A 17,886-nucleotide genomic window follows, 5' to 3' on the forward strand; every position below is an offset into this window, starting at 1 on the left:
GAGAACAGCCCAAAATCTTGGGACCCTGCACCCACATGGGAAATCTGAAGAGGCTCCTGGCTCCTGTCTTCAGATTGGCACAATTCTGCCCTTTGTGGCCACTTGCGGAGTAAATCAGTGCAAGCAAGATCCTCCTCTCTGTCTTTCCTCCTCTGTTGTATATCTGACTTCCCAATAATAATAAATAAATTTTAAAAGAAAGTTTCCTTTCCTTATAGAAACATTCTGCGATTTCTCTTCCTGTAGCTTTTTATAACATAGGATTTATTTGTATGGACTTTTAGATGTGTGGTAAACAAAATCTGTTTCATACTGGTTGTTCTAGTAAATAGCTGTTCAATAAAATATATCACTTTCACTTTTTCAAATTTTAACTCTCTCAATGGTAAACTGATAAATAAATGATATAATTCTCTTAATTATAAAATAATCAAACTCTGAATAATTTTTGCAATTATTGTACTAAGTATGAAGACTGCTAGGCAAAGCTACAGATTCTAGTCAAATGAAGACTTTGACTATAATGGTAATTAGAATTATGCTATTTCAATAACTGTATATGCTTACTTATTAGAAATTGTGACAGAAGATAGAGTGACATAATGATAAAGATCCCCCCATCTGCTGGTCCAGTCACCAAATGGACACACCAGCTGAGGTGGGCCCGTGGAATCCATTAGCGAGAAAACCCCTCTTGGTCTCCGAGGGGAATGGCTGCCACCTCGGCACTAGGATGACCATCTGGTCCAAGGCACTGCACCTAAAATGGAGAAGCCAGGACCTGAACCACTGCTCCCACATCAGATACTGGAATTGCAAGCAGTGGCTTACCTAAAGGACCCCTATAGCAACACCACAATGCATTTACCAATGTGTTCACATACTCTACCAACACTTCAAAGTCTTTTTTTTAAAAAAAAGATTTATTATTTTTATTCCAGATATACAGAGAGGAGGAGAGACAGAAAGGAAGATCTTCTGTTTGATGACTTAATCCCCAAGAGGCTGCAACTGCGGGAGCTGAGCCGATCTGAAGCCAGGATCCTGGAACCTCTTCCAGGTTTTCCACGCAGGTGCAGGGTTCCAAAGCTTTGGGCCATCCTCAACTGTTTTGCCAGGCCACAAGCAGGGAGCTGAATAGGAAACAGGCCACAGGGAAACAAACCAGCTCCCATATGGGATCCTGGTGCATGCAAAGCAAGGATTTAGTTGCTGAGCTACCTACCACTCCATACTCACTTCAAAGTCTTAACACTGAGGGAGCCAGCTAAGCAATGCCTATTTGCTTTCCAGGTTGTCGTTCCTCAAATCATAGAGAACAAAATTGGAATTGCACCCAGAACTGAACCCTGAACTCATCTCAGAGATTTGTTCTTTGATAACCTTGTTTTGATGTCTTCCTTCTTACAGAATGAAGAGTAGAAGTCAGACAGAATAAAAATAAGTAACCATGACATAGGTGCTAACATTCTATTAAAAGCAGCAAGCCAGCTTGGGGGCCAGTGGGATTGAAATATAAAGAGGGTGTAAATGAGGATCTTTAACATAAAAGGGAAATTGACAAAAAGACTAAATAGATTTTCCTAAATTACCTTGCCTGAGGAAAATGTCAGGGAAATTCTAGTACCTGGATCACGCCTTGGAATGGGCAATTAGCAATATTAAACTAGCTGGTGACATGCTTCGTCAGCGATTTATATTTTAATATAGATTAATCACTTATGTTCTACATATGTCCATACTACTCTTAGTAAGCCGTCAAGGCTTCTTGGAAAATGTAAAATTCACATTATCTGGCACTTACTATCAGATTTTACCAAGTCATAGCCATTCATTTAGGTTGTTTTTATTCTTCCCTGAGAGGTGAAATGTCGAAGATGATGGAATCGCATTTCAAGATGAAAAGGTAGTTCAAGAAGATTGGTGAATCTCATTTCATTTAGAAATTACAAATAAATGTCACCCTTTGTCGTGAATAATGCGATTATTTCTTGACTCTCCGGTCATTCAATCCTCACACAATGTTCTGTTTGTGATTGGTAAACAGAAAGAAATGTCAAAATTTTAGCTCCCTAAAAGTTCTTTTAGAAGCTTTTTAATGCTTTGCAGGGAAGTCACACTTCAGAGTTGAGCTAAAAACTGTCTTTGTGGGCTCAGTGCAATAACCTACCATTTAAAGTCCTCGCCTTGAATGTACTGGGATACCATATGGATGCTAGTTCATTCCCTGGCAGCACCCACTTCCCATCCAGCTCCCTGCTTGTAGCCTGGGAAAGCAGTCTAGGACAGCCCAACGTTTTGGGACCCTGTACCTCCATGAGAGACCCGGAAGAAGTTCCTGGCTCCTGGCTTTGGATTGGCTCAGCTCTGGCTGTTGCAGCCACTTGGGGAATGAATTAGTGAAAGGAAGATCTTCCTTTCTGTCTCTCCTCCTCTTTATGTATCTGATTTTCCAATAAAAATAAATAAAATTGAGAAAAAGCAAATATTGTTATTGAAAGCAAAGATGTACCATAGACTGCCCTTAGGAGACTTTTCCCTTCTTCTTCTCCTCATTCTCCTCATTCTCCTCCTTCTCCTCCTCCTGCTTCTTCTTCTTCTAATTGCGAAGTCAGATATGCCGAGAGGAGGAGACTCAGAGAGGAAGATCTTCCTGCTAATGATTCACTCCCCAAGTGACTGCAACAGCTGGTGCTGTGCTGATCCGAAAGCAGGATCCAGGAAATTCCTCCAGGTCTCCCACAAGGGTGCGGGGTCCCAAGGCTTCGGGCCATTCTCCACTGCCTTCCCAGACTACAAACAGGGAGCTGGATGGGAGGCAGGGCTGCAGGGATTAGAACCTGCGCTCATCTGGGTTCCCTGAGTGTTCAAGGCCAGGACTTTAGCTGCTAGGTAACCGTATAGGGCCCAGGTGATTTTTCAATGGCTTCCTTGCAGTTTGGCTTCTGCGGATGAGGTTTTGACAGATTTGCTCTGACTTTATTTCCGGGATATTCATATGGGAAGTTGCCTTGGGACAAAGATCTGGTGTCTCTCTTGGGGACAGACCACAGGTTCTTGTTTCCTTAAGAGACAACAAAGATGATAATCCTTCCAGAAAGATGATGGGCAGGCAATTTTCTTCATCCCTACAACTGTGGCTTCCTAAAGTTTGGGTCCCTCATCTTCACCCAACCCCACTGTACCTATACTAACAGATTGGGGTGTCACATGTTGTCTCTAAGGAGGCTGGACCCAGGGGTGAGGTGCAGTGCCATGAACATGGAACTTGTGCCAGCTTGAATGATAAATTTCTGGGCTGCAGCAAAGCAAGTTAAGCTACTAGTTGCAATACTGGCACTCCATGTGAGTACCAGTTCAAATCCAGGCTGCTCCACTTCCATTCCAGCTCCCTGCTAGTTTGTTTAGGAAGGCAGCAGTCGATGGCATGAGGACCTGGCTCCTGTCACCTGCAGAGGAGAGCTGAATGAAGTTCCAGGCCCCCGGCTTTGGCATTCTCCATTTTGGCCAAGACAGCTGTTTGGAGAGTGAATCAGCTGGTTGAAGTTCTCCTTATCTCTCCTACTCTCCGTAAAATTATCTTTCAAATAGAGAAGTAAATGGTTTTACATAAACATCTTAGTCTTGCCTGCAGCTATCTGGAGTCCTCTGCTACTTCTGTGATATGATAGAACTTTGTTAGCTTATAAATGGTATAGACTGAATATTCGACAGATTTGAAATTCCTTCCTTTGAAGACTTGTGTGGATGACATTTCCGGTCTCAATCTGCACATTCTGAGTCACAGTTAATAACAGAAGGATTGTAGTTGAGCTTTCTATTTGTCGTCATAATTCCATGAGTTGGTATGATCATAACATTACTGTGATTACTTAAAAACTCAAGCATGTTCTTTTCGAGAACTAGAAACTTGTCTTTTTGCTATACCAAAGATGTTTCAAAGTACCGTATATATATGTGGAAAAAGTAATTTTAAAGAAATTATTTGCTTAATTTTCTTTGAGACCCAAGGGAATATTATCACACACATTTCTGTTAGAAAATAATGAGACTCTAAAACCTAGTGATGATAAAGCCACAGGCATGAAGCCAAGAAACAGTGTCTTTTTCACACTCATCACCGTGTATATATCAAGCTATTTCACTTTCTGTGCCTGTGTACAACTGCGTGCTTTCACGTCACATACACGTGTGAACCGTCTAACATATGTCACCACAACAAGATGGCATGACATAGAGATCATGTACATGACATTTGGGAATTATTTTGCACAATTATAAGAGATATGTTGTTTCTGAGAACACCAGGAATTTAGTCAGCGAATGGCACTGCTAAGATATAAAGCAGTTATCTTAAGTAACAATCAGGGGTTATGTCAGAGTTTCAAAATGTACATGGAAATTGGGAATCAAGTTCTATTTTTCATAACTTTCGGAAGCATCCTTGAACAATATTATAAAATTTAATATATTTTGGAAGAAAGGGCCAAGAAAATACATCGTAGAGTAGACATGATGGCTATGAATCAATGTGCAGAAACAGGTTTTTTTTTTTTCAAAGTAAAAGTAAAAATGTTTAGGAAGTGTTGAAGGCAAAATGCTCCCATTAGAAAAAGAGCAACAAATTAGCCCGCAGAAAAAAATAAGTATGTGATGCTTCTGATAGGGAAGGACTTTGATAAAGCCTTTCTTCCACTTCTTCCTTTGCTTCTACTATCCCATCTGTATCTTTGAGAACAGTGATATGTGGGCATTTTTGGCTCTAAGTGACCCTGTGATGTGGCAGGAATCCTATGTCACTCTCACTGATTTTATCATAACAGTGTTCTTTCTAGCAACAATGGGCTAGAGCACTATGACAATTCCAAATTTTACAAGAAAAATCTTCCAGTTTTTCATCCCACATTGGTCATGGCTACCAGACACCAATAAAAATTCTTTCCAGGAAATGCAGACATTTTTGCTTTGGAAGATATCTTTTTTTTTTTAGGTTTATTTATTTTTGTTGCAAAGTCAGATATACAGAGAGAGCAGGAGAGACAGAGAGAAGATCTTCCTTGCACTGATTCACTCCCCAAGTGGCTGCATCAGTCAGAGCTGAGCCCATCCAAAGCCAGGAGCCAGAAGGTTCTCCCAGTCCTCCCTCTTGGGTTCAGGGTCCCAAGGCGTTGGGCTGTCCTCTACTGCTTTCCCAGGTCACAGGCAGGGAGCTGGATGGGAGGTTGGGCTGCTGGGATCAGAACCGGTGCCCATATTGGACCCTGATGTGTTCAAGGGTAAGACTTCAGCTACTAGACCACCGCACTGGGCCCACAGAAGATACCTTTTGAAGGTATCTTTAAAAAAAAAGTGACTACGAACAGATATGTACTATCCAAAGTTAATGTTCTCATCCTTTAACTTGATTAGCAAGAAAGTGATGGACATTTCAGGGACAGAACTTTGGAATGAGCCAAGGTTTTGTTTTAAAAAATGTATTCAAATTAAATACTTTAACATCTAACGATTATAGGAGAGCTGACAGTAACATGTACTGCTGTTTACATATATACAGCTTTGAAGTTTTCCAGAGAGTGAACATGTGTAAGAGTTTAATGGGACACACAAGCAGCACAGCCTCAAACCTGCACTTTAAATTAACGTATTTCAGTTGGGCCAAGGCACCTGCCGCCCTCCCCCAACGCTCAGAACGTCCCTCCCGTGTTGGCCCCTCCCCTGTCCGACGCTGTCACCCTGGAAACCAGTGCCGATCTCCGCCAACCTGACCAGATTTCATGGCAGCCACCAAGAAAAGAGTTTTGGGGCCACTGGTGGGGGCAGTAGACCAGGGTACCAGCTCGACACGTTTTCTGGTTTTTAATTCAAAAACGGCAGAACTACTAAGTCATCACCAGGTAGAAATCAAGCAAGAATTTCCAAGAGAAGGATGGGTGGAACAAGACCCCAAAGAAATTCTACAGTCCGTGTACGAGTGTATAGAGAAAACGTGTGAGAAGCTCGGCCAGCTCAACATCGATGTTTCTAGCATAAAGGCTATCGGTGTCAGCAACCAGAGGGAAACCACTGTGGTCTGGGACAAGGTCACTGGAGAACCACTCTACAACGCCGTGGTATGGCTTGATCTAAGAACCCAGTCCATTGTTGAGAACCTTAGTAAAAGTGCTCCTGGAAATAATAAGTTCGTTAAGTCCAAGACAGGCCTTCCGTTGAGTACTTACTTCAGCGCGGTGAAGCTAAGATGGCTTCTGGACAATGTGAGGAAGGTTCAGGAGGCTGTTGAAGAAAAAAGAGCTCTTTTTGGCACCATTGATTCGTGGCTTATCTGGAGCCTGACGGGGGGCATCCACGGAGGTGTCCACTGCACAGATGTCACAAACGCCAGCAGGACGATGCTTTTCAACATCCATTCTTTGCAGTGGGATGACGAGCTCTGTGAATTCTTCGAAATTCCGATGCAGATTCTCCCAGCAATCCGGAGTTCTTCCGAGATCTATGGCCTCATGAAAGCTGGAACCTTAGAGGGTGTGCCAATATCTGGTTGTTTGGGTGACCAGTCTGCTGCTTTGGTGGGGCAAACATGCTTCCAGGATGGTGAGGCTAAAAACACTTATGGGACAGGATGTTTCTTACTATGTAACACAGGTCCCAAGTGTGTATTTTCTGAACATGGCCTTCTGACGACAGTCGCTTACAAGCTTGGCCGAGACAAGCCAGTGTGTTATGCACTAGAAGGATCTGTAGCAATAGCTGGTGCTCTCATTCGATGGCTAAGAGACAATCTTGGAATAATTAAGCAAGTAGAAGAAATTGAACAACTCGCTAAGGAAGTAGGCACTTCTCATGGCTGCTATTTTATCCCAGCATTTTCAGGGTTATATGCACCTTATTGGGAGCCTAGTGCAAGAGGGATAATCTGTGGACTCACTCAGCTCACGGACAAACGTCATATTGCTTTTGCTGCATTAGAAGCTGTTTGTTTCCAAACCAGAGAGATTTTGGATGCTATGAACCGCGACTGTGGAATTCCTCTGAGTCACTTACAGGTGGATGGAGGCATGACCAACAACAAAATTCTGATGCAGCTCCAAGCAGACATCCTGTCCATTCCGGTAATCAAACCCTCCCTGGCTGAAACAACTGCACTGGGAGCTGCCATGGCTGCGGGGGCTGCTGAGGGCGTTGGGGTTTGGAGTCTTCCACCTAAAGATGTATCTGTCGTTATGACAGAGAGGTTTGAACCACAGGTCAACGCGGCGGACAGTGAAAGTCGTTATACCATGTGGAAGAAGGCGGTGATGAAATCTAAGGATTGGGCTACAACAGATTCTCCAGAAAGCGGTGACTCCAGTATTTTTGCTAGTTTGTCCTTGAGTTTTTTCATAGTGAGTAGTATGGTCATGTTAATTGGAGCAAGGTACATTACAGGTATTCCGTAAGTAAAGGAACTCGGGAATTCCCAAGATTCAAGTGTTGTATGTAGTGATCTGTAATCCGGTGCTTCTGGTTCATATGATCGCACCATGAATAGACCTGGATTTCATTTATAAGCTACTTGCTGTATGAACTTTAAAGCAGAACAGTGATTTGAAATAAAAATGAACCAGAAAAACACAGTGGAATCATCTTATGGTTTTTTAATAGAGTTAAATTAATCACTGTTATTAATATCTTTATTATAAACCAGTTTTTGAAATGAAACATATGGATGTCTTTTCTGTTTTGTGCTTAGTGATTGAGCCAAAATGAAGTGTTTTTATTTTTCCTTTTGGAATGAAGTAGCAATAGTTTGGTTGATTCTATGTGTACCTCTTGTATGAAATTTTGCATAAATCTACTGATAACTACCGAGCAGTCATCTTTTAAATAATTAATTTGGTCATCTTTTAAATAATTAATCTTGTTTTAAATACTTGCAGAAACTGTCCAAATCTGCCTTCCATTATGGACCAATTTCTCAATATTCCATTTTACATGAATCTAAAGATTATTGATAAGTATAAGTAAAAACATCACAAAACAATCCTGGGACTCTCTTTCATACAGTAATTTAGAAGTTCACTCTATTGTCTCTCCTCATGGAGCGGATTCAGAATTACTTGCTGAGGAAATCTTTAATATCTGCTGAAAGTACTCCCTTGGCCTTGTTTGTGATACGGTTGAACAGCAGTGCACTCAGGGAGAAGTAATGGTGAGCCCTTTCAACTCTCATAAGAGGATTCAGCCATTCATGCAACAAATATTTATTGAGTGTCAACCATATGCCAAAAACACCCTTCAGGTTACTTAGATTATATCAGTGAATATATGAACAAAAACGTTTGTCCTTGTGAAGCGAATCAGCAGAGCTGCTGAAGGTCAGGGCAAAGCACCGTTCACCCAAAGACTCAACACACGCCCAATGTTTCCCGAAGCCTATCTTAAGAGGATGATGCATCCTATCAAAGCATGGCAAAGAGAAGTATTTGTGCTAGTGTGTAAGGCTTCATGACAAAATAACACCAGCTGGACTTAGTCAAAAACAGGAACATTGTTTTATGGTTTTGAAAGCTGTAAATCCAAGGTCAAGGTGGCATTCGGGTTGGGTTTGTTTGTTTTTGGAAGTAGCCCCTTCAACTGCCCACAAAATGTTCTCCCAGTGTATCTGCATATCTTCCTTTGTGTTTGTACAACTGTCTCTACAAATTCCATGTTTTTATTAGGGGATTGGTCCTAGTGACTTGAGATCTACCTCAATTGTATTTTAAAGTGACTAATTAAATTGACAGCGACTTTACTTTGCAATAAATTTATACTGTGCTGTGTTGTGCATTTTAGTGAGGCACAATTCAACATGTAAACTGGTTTACAGAATAAAGACTAAGAAAGATCGCTTGAAACTTTCAGATCTTTGTATTTAAAATATGTAAGTTGGGGCCTGGCTCAGTAGCCTAATTGCTAAAGTCCTGGGCTTGAACATGCTGGGTGCCAGTTCTAATCCCAGCAGCCCCACTTCCTATTCAGCTTATGGGCTGGGAAAGCAGTAGAGGACAGCCCAATGCCTTGGGACCCTGTATCTGAGTCGGAGACCCAGAAGAGGCTCCTGGCTCTTGGCTTTGGATTGGCTCAGTTCCAGCTGTTGTAGCTGCTTGGGGAGTCAATCAACAGGTGGAAGATCCTCCTCTCCACCTCTCCTCCTCTCTGGACAGAAATCTTTAAATATATATATATATATATGTGTGTGTGTGTGTGTGTGTGTGTAATTTGTTACAGCCACCCTCTTTCTTATCCCAATCACTGAAACAAAAATTCTCTGAAGATATTTTAACATGATAGCATTATATACACTTAATTAATTTAAGAAAAAAAACCTGCTTATCACAATCACATTGATAAGTACCATATTGTGGGTCAATCATTAATTATACAATAGTGGATAATTGCAAATCTATGAAGGTTCAGTGAAGATACATTGTAAAAGTGTCTATTTTAGGAATATTTGTACTTTCCATGTTAACTGATGTTGTGTCCATACAGCAAATGTGATTCACAGAATTGACATTGTCTGCCTTTTATCTTCTCTAAAATACAATGTAATCAATTTGATTGTGAACTCTCTTAAATACAATATAGTAAATGTACATTAACATTTATAACTTTCTATTATGTATCCTGTCATTGATAAATTTTTGTTCGGCATTTGCTATCTTGATATAGTGTGTGCATGTCACATGATATTTTAGCTGTTCTCTGAAGACAAACAGAATTTATAAATATCAAAATTATTCTAAATTTTAAAATATATGATTATACATTATCTGAAATTATAGCATACAATTGAGCATTCCTTGTATGATTCTTGTCAAATGTTTAAATTCAATAAGCATATAAATGGGCACTCATTTTCCATTTGTGCATTATGAACATTTTATTTTATAACTAACTAAAAAATATTTGGTTGTTCCTATTGCAATGGTAGCTATAAAGAGAAAAGCAAAATTTAGAGAGATAGAGCCTCCGTCTGCTGGTTCACTCACTCCCTAAGTGGCCATAATGGCCAGTGTTAAGCTGATCTGAAGCCAGGAGCCAAGAGCTTCTTTGAGGTCTCCCATGGAGGTGCAGTGCCTCAATGGCCCAGGCCATTCTCTGCTCATTTCCCAGGCCAATCACAGGTAGCTGGATGGGAAGTGGAGCAGCCAGGACATGAAAAGGCATCCGTATGGAATCCAGCCATGAGCTTATTGTGCCAGGTCCTCTGTAACTGCTTTTCTTGGTTGTGTTTTAAAGAAACTTCCTTCATGCTTGTGATTGCTTCTGTTGAAGCCAATTGAATCCTGTATTCAGAATTGAGGTAGGTAATTACATCTGCACTCTTTCCTTAAAAGATATCGCGAAAGCATTTGGAAAAGTACCTGTATCATTTTCCAAGTGTCACTTATTCAATACCTCTCCATTTGAGATCAATGAAATGGATTTGTCAATCATTCCAGTCTTTACAGATTGTATCTACGCTTAGGACTCAGAAGTTTTAAAATTCAATATCATAGGTTCTTCCTCAGACAAGCGCCAGCTGGAATACTACAGACACAGTCTCTGTATCACATTTTAAATTATATCCAACAAAACACAAACGCTGTAATTAGAGTCACTTAGATGTACGGCATCAGATACCATAACCGAAAAATGTGCCAACTGTTAATATAGCTTAAATAACTTTGGTTTAGCTTTTTATAATATGAAACAATACACACTTGCATGTTCAATGTAAAAATAAGAATACTCCTGTGTTTAAACTGAAAATGAACTTCTCTGTTCCCTAAGTTCTTTACTCAAAGAAAGCTCCATAAGTTCCAACTGAAGCAAAGGCATTTTGCACAGTTTTCAATCAGGGAGTATGGTACAGACACGAAGATGCAGGCCCCTAGTCCTCTTACCATTTTGTCTTTCCTCTAGTGGAAAACTTAGGAGTGATGCAGACTCTGAGAGACAAGACTGGGGAACGTGATATCCAAAGACCACAACTGTTAGCACAACTCCCTGAAGGAACAACCCTACCAGCTGCCATGCCAACTCAGAATATTACCCTGAAACACAGTACTGCACATGAATAATCATTCTCATAGGAGAATGCTATTATTCTTATGCATTAATTATTCTATATAAAATCGATTCAGTTTTCATTGAACTATTTATGTAGCCATACACAGAGATCTCAATGTCAAGAACAAGAAAGCAATGCAATTCATGCCTTTAAAGAAATATGTCTTGAAAAACATAGTTCATTGTATTAGGAAAACTTTTCAGATAATAGGAAAAAAATGATTAGAATAACATAATGCAGGTAGCTACATTTAAAACACAACATTTTATTTCTTACCTAGAGGACTTAGTTTTATTTTTAAATCTGTTGGAAGCAACTCTTTGCCTCACAAATGTGTGTGTGTGTGTGTAAGTGTCCAAGGCTCAAAAGTTGGTTGTGGATGCTTTTTGCTTTTACACAAATCAGCATCTTACTTCCCTCTGCAAAAGATATAGTATGTACTCTGCTAGTAAGCTGACTTATTCTGCTTGCCAGAGTTTTCGTATTCTGAAAGAAGATCTGAGACTGCTGGGTAAAGAGAAAGGACCTATTAACCATGACAAGAAGCAGGAGCTCCTGGTTTGTGTTGACTTACCTCTCTTCTGGTCCTGGAGGGTTGGCGGTGGGTAGTTCAGAGAGCCTGGAGGATACTGAGCACACATACAGAGTTGATGTCATAACCATGGAATCCGGACGTAGAGAAGTCCCAATATTGTCAAGCAGCCACCAGCACACCTGCTGTAAGTGTTCCATCAGGGAGACTTCATCTTTATGCTAATGGAGCAAAATCCCTGCTTTGTCTCTACATTCCACAGCTGACTGTTAAAGAAATGTCCATGGCAAAAATGTCAACCACAAAACACACAGATCCTTTGTCTCAAAGATGAGCAGAGTACAGGAGATGCATGGCAGACAGCTTTCCAGCACGGATACCTGAGGGGAAAATGAAACAGCGTTGGGATTCACCACACGGTCTAGAAAAATGTATACTAGTATTATGCAAACTCTTTCAAAAAACACCCAATTTAAAAAATTTGGTGGGCCCGGCGCGGTGGCGCAGTGGTTAAGGTCCTCGCCTTACACGCCCAGGATCCCATATGGGTGCCGGTTCTATCCCGGCAGCCCCGCTTCCCTTCCAGCTCCCTGCCTGTGGCCCGGGAAAGCAGTCGAGGACCGCCCAAAGCTTTGGGACCCTGCACCCGCGTGGGAGACCTGGAAGAGGCTCCTGGCTTTGGATCGGCATAGCATCGGCCGTTGCGCTCACTTGGGGAGTGAATCATCGGACGGAAGATCTTCCTCTCTGTCTCTCCTATCTGTATATCCGCCTTTCCAATAAAAAAATAATAAAAATAAATCTTTAAAAAAATTTGGTTTACTTTTTAGTTTATATTTAGATATGGGCAGTGTGATCCTGCCTCTAGGCCTGTGATGCTCTGAATGTGATGTGGATGCTTGCTGTTTCTGTTCTCTTTGTCCACAGGGACCCTTACTCCATGACTCTTCATGTGCCCAGCATTTCAAGAAACAGGGATAAGGCCTTATGTAACTTCTCAGTCCTTCCAGAACTCGTACCGGGCTTTACTGGAAGAAAAACTGCAGTGCTTTCCTTGTGACCCCGAAGAATTTAATTTTGTGCACTCCAGTTCCCCTGATTTATTTGTTCACATAAAATATTTCTACAGGACTCAGAAAGTTATAGTTGGTTTGATATGAATCTCAATACTTGGTTTATGCCTGTGGCTTCAGCAACATTAGTAATAGTGCCCCCATTCCTTCTAAAAAGTGTTCAATTTGGTGGATGCCCAGTCCAAAGACCTTGGGCCATCCTTGACCGCTTTCCCAGGCCACAAGCAGGGAGCTGGTTGGAAAGTGGAGCGGCCAGGACACAAATCAGTACCTGTATAGGAACCTGACACGTGCAAGAAGAGGACTTTAGCCACTAGGCTACTGTGCTGGCCTTGAGATATGAAATTTTCACAGACATTTTGATTCCACTAGTTATGAAAGGGTGATGTATACTATTCCAAGAGTTGTAGACATCCTGCCTGAAGTATTTTCCGGGATTCTTGCTGTGTAAGTCTACTTCCACGTTTAGCTACTTGATAGATGATAATTAGCAACAGGTCCTACATACGTTATCTTTAGTGCACAGACAAGATATCAAAGGCTCTGACCGTTCTTCCCCTTTGTTGTTGGTCATACAACCAGTATGTGCCTAGTGGCTCATGGAATACACTCATTTGAATGCAATACAGTTAGATCTCAAGAAAATTATTGAGACAGAGGTAAATATATTTGAGCTCAAAGCAGTTGCCACCCATCTTTAGTTAATGGCTTTACAATTATGAACAATGTCATCTGTGTCTTCTCCACCATGGCCCTTTCAAATAACATATTCTAAGGATGGGATGCTTTAATCAACAAATAATTTCATTAAAAGAATGTGGAAGCTTATAGAGTAAATGCCTCAGATTTACTGTGTGGAATTTTTCCTATTAATTCTTTTATGTTAGATTTATGGAAATAACAATTTTTATTTCATAGTTCATATATACATTTTAATTTGTATATAATTCAGAGGTTTAACTATCTGATATTTAAATAGCAATTCAGAATTTTTATATCCCTATTTCATTTGGTTTTAGTTACATAATAATTTGGCCTTAATTACTAAACCATGTAGATATTATTAGTTCTTGATTGTAATTTGCCAATGACTTTGTAACTCTCTCTTCCATTTTCTTGTACTTTTTGCACAGTTTTACACAGAAAGGAATTGGGGCTATTCGTGGGGCTACTTATTCATCTTACATTTAGAGTGGGTAACAGGCAGCTGAAGCCGTCACGTGCAGCCCAGTCATCCCGTATGGGCACCGGTGGCTGTCCTGATTGCTCGACTTCTGATCAAGCTCCTTGCTAATAAACCTGGCTTAGCATCAAAAGACTATCCAAGTGCGTGGGGTCCTGCACTTGCATGAGAGATGTGGAAGTGCCTAGTCCTGGCTTTGATCTGTCCCGGCCTTGGCCACGGCTGACATTTACAGACTAAAATACCAGATGGGACATTTCTCTGTGCAGCTCTGCCTTTCAAATAAGTCTTTAAAAGTAAAAAGTAAATAAAAAAGATTTTTTGTCTCTTTGTTGCTTTGGAACCAGTCCTAGGCACTTGACTGTGAATATTGTGTGTATACATTTGTATTACTGTGTGTGTGTGTGTGTGTGTGTGTGTGTGTGTGTGTGTGTGTGTGTGTGTGTGTGTTTGAGAAAATGTCCTGTTATGTTTTACACTCTGGCAGTTCTATATTTTTCTGATGCTCAAAATAATTCTTATGTCTTTTGTATTCTCCTGTTCCCTTGAATGACTGTTACCACTTATTATTGCCACTTATTATTAAAGATTTCTTTCTTTTGCTAGGAAAGTCAGATTTATAGAGAAGGAGAGATGCGCCAGGAGCCAGGAGCTTTTTCCAGGCCTCCCATGTGGGCGGAGGACCCCAAGGCTTCGGGCCTGCCTTGACTGCTTTCCCAGACCACAAGCAGGGAGTTAGATGGGAAGTGGAGCAACCTGGACATGAACTGGCACTCACATAGGATCCTGGTGCATGCAAGTTTAGAACTTCAGTCACTAGGCTATCGTGCCAGGCCCATCACTTATTCTTTTCATGCTCTCCCACTGATAGACTGTAAAACTCTTTAACATTCTGGCCACAGTATCTACATTACATTGTTTATTTAGAATGTAAAAACTTCCATAACATTTATCTCCCAAATAACTATTCTGTTCTTCATATTCATGAATTGTAATGTTCTCTATTAGATTGCTTTTTAAAGTGTAATCAATGCTAGATATTTTTAGGACCTTTTATTGGCTTGCACATTTTTCGTAAGTAAGTGTACAGGTGTAGCATTTTACTGTACCTACTGGATTCATCTATTGGAATAGTACTAGAGGACATCCAAAATGTGAATATTAAAGAGTTTATGAATGAGCTATTTCTTATATAAGCTTTTCTGAAGGTTAATTTTATTCTTTTCATGTTGTTACATTTCTTAAGTATCCCATAACCTTGCTATTATTACATGGAGAATTAAACTCATTAGGACAGGTATGGAACAAGGTTTTGTCTGCATATGCATATCGAGCAAGCCTTTATCTTCAAAATGTGACCTTCCAATGAGCACTTTATAGTACAATTAATTTGTGCCATAAAACTTGATACCCAGGCAGGGGCAATAAAGGAAGACTCAGTGGAGATTTCCTAGAGTCTCCTCGGTATAAGAATGATGCCACTCAGTTGGCAAAATCTTTAGACTTCATCTAAAATCCAATATTGGCAAAAACCATTTTCCAAGCATTGATTACAAGGAAAGCCTGGGAGTGGCCATTTAGCTTAATGGATGAGGCTCCATAGCCTGTCTGCATCACATTACCTGGATTTGATTCCTACCTTTGGTTTCTTATTCCAGCTTCCGGCTAATGTGGACCCTGGGAGGCATGAGGATACGTCAGATGTGGGGATTCCTTCCACCTTGTGGATGACCTGGATTGAGTTCCAGGCTCCTTGCTTTTGCCTTTTCCCAGCCGCTGACACTGGATATTAAAGAGTTTGAGGATTAAAGCAGTGGTGCAAGCTTTTTTCTTTCTCATTCTCTCTCCATATATCTGTCCTGTTCTGTCTGTCTTTCTCCCTCTTTCTCCAGCTTAATTTGTGGTAGATCACCCTTGGGCCTCTGCCTGTTTGGTCTACATGGGAGGTAATAGGGACACAGCACACCATAGTGAGGTCCCATTAATAATTCAATTTCAATTGTACAAGATTTTTGGTAAGTGTTTGATTTTAGCATTGCTTCATTTTCTCTGATTAAAAAGATATCATCAATAATAAAAATCATAGATTTACAGTCTCACTGATCATTTCTATCGTTTATCAATTCATTTGAGATATTTATTCGTTGTTCACATTCTGGAAAAACAATTTTCTAAGTTGGCTTTTGAATAATGAAAATCATGTCAACTCATTTCTTCTTAAAATCTGTAACTATAGATTTAACATTTGAAGCATGATATAGGAAAATATGTTATCAAGAGGAAATCATTGTTTTCATATCAAATATAATTTCAATGGCTTATGGAATGGATCATCAAAGCTATTTGAGAAAAATCATCATAAAAAAGCACAAGAATTTCACCCCGGTATTTTTGGATGAATGAATTGAAAACAGACATTTGTTGCAAGAGCCACAAATCAATGGAATGAAAGCTTAGAATTCGTGTCACAGAATATTTCCCTTAGGTGGGGTTTATTTTTAATTACTGTTAATAATAATTGTTGAGAAAGAAAATGATTAATGTCACGGGAGAAAACGCATTGCAAATGAAAACCCTAAAACTTAATAGCTTTCTTTTTCTGAAAAGTTTTTTATAAGTACATGAATACAGAAATATAGCTATCCACGAACTATACTTAGAAGACAAATATGACAAAATAGAAATAAACGCAGGCCATATGAGAAGAAATATTCCTTGATATCTGTCACATCTCCAAATCATTGAATCTTTAGGATGTATGCAGGTCATTTTTGACATTATATTTGAATGTTGATGAATATATAATGAAACAGGAGGCTTGAAGATACTCCTTTTATAAATTATCAAAAAGTAATGATAGTCACAATAAGTCCTCAAGTTGGTCTTCGGTATTTACATTATTTTAGGTAAGATATTTTATGTTAAAAGATGATTATATAAAACACATATTTATTCAATTAATCATAAATCCATGTGAGTGAGAAGTGTGCAAAATAACATTTCTCTTGCCGATTCATTTATATTGGAATAAGATGAAAAATTATGTGATTCTAATAATCAAATTTGAATTGTGTATCACCTGCAGCCTTTTAAAGACAATTTCAAGATATATTTCTGATTTAGGCCTATTCTAAAAATGATTCAAATAATCATACTAAATGTTGCCAATCATAATGTAAGACTTTTCATTTAGTATGCCTATTCTGACAGACAGCAATGAAAAATGTCTTTGTTAGAAAATTCTTACAATGACCATTTTCCCATTGGCAAATTAAATTGATGCCATTGGTTAAAGAACAAGTTCCATTCAAACGTTCATTCCAGTTTCTCCAGTTGACACAGTCATTTGGCCATGTGAACACTATAACTTGTATTAAGTAACCCAGCTTTGCATTTTGCTTTATCATCGCCTCTGCTTCTGTCCTTTTTTCTCTGCAGTTCCGCTGGCCACTTCTATCATTCCCCCTAGCTATAAAACACATCAAGTGCGGTTCATTATGGACAGATTTTCAACACATTCTGTGATCTTTTATAGCAATATACCTCAGTCTCTGATAGAAAAGGTCACACATTTTCCCTTATCTTTATTTCTTGTAACTTAGAATGTGTAGATTTTAACTCTCAAATGAAACTTAAATTTCATAGATAATGAGTTATCAGCAGGACTTACTTTTTTTCCTTCAAGCCATTCAGTGTGTGGCATATTTTCTTACCTAACATCTATAAATAGAATATTTGCTCAATTTATAAATGCTGGAATGTATGAAATTTTGCTTAAAACTAAGGTATTTGAAATGACATTTTGAAAATGCCAGTTAGGTCACTTAGCGTAAGAGCCTGATGTTTTTTTGAGATAGGAAAATAGCTTTGAAGGAATTATTAGAGTGACACTAACTATTATGGCCTATTTTCTTACAGTAAAAACTAGCATTCCCAGGGAGTAAGATGAAATCATAACATAAACACACACACACACACACACACACACACACACACACACACAGAGTAATCTATAAGTGGC

At 39.6% G+C, this 17,886-nt stretch overlaps 1 protein-coding gene across 1 annotated transcript; it reads left to right on the forward strand.

The window, feature by feature from the left end:
* Positions 1-5,774: 5,774 nt before the first annotated feature.
* LOC121154626 (glycerol kinase-like) lies at positions 5,775-7,605 on the forward strand. The gene has a single exon (XM_040977650.1). The coding sequence runs from the start codon at positions 5,775-5,777 to the stop codon at positions 7,434-7,436; it is 1,662 nt and encodes a 553-aa protein (XP_040833584.1). The 3' UTR covers positions 7,437-7,605.
* The last annotated feature ends 10,281 nt before the right edge of the window (positions 7,606-17,886 follow it).

The sequence above is a fragment of the Ochotona curzoniae genome, unplaced genomic scaffold (assembly GCF_017591425.1).
Source record: "Ochotona curzoniae isolate NIBS_2020 unplaced genomic scaffold, NIBS_Ocur_1.0 contig_2754, whole genome shotgun sequence".
Taxonomy (NCBI): domain Eukaryota; kingdom Metazoa; phylum Chordata; class Mammalia; order Lagomorpha; family Ochotonidae; genus Ochotona; species Ochotona curzoniae.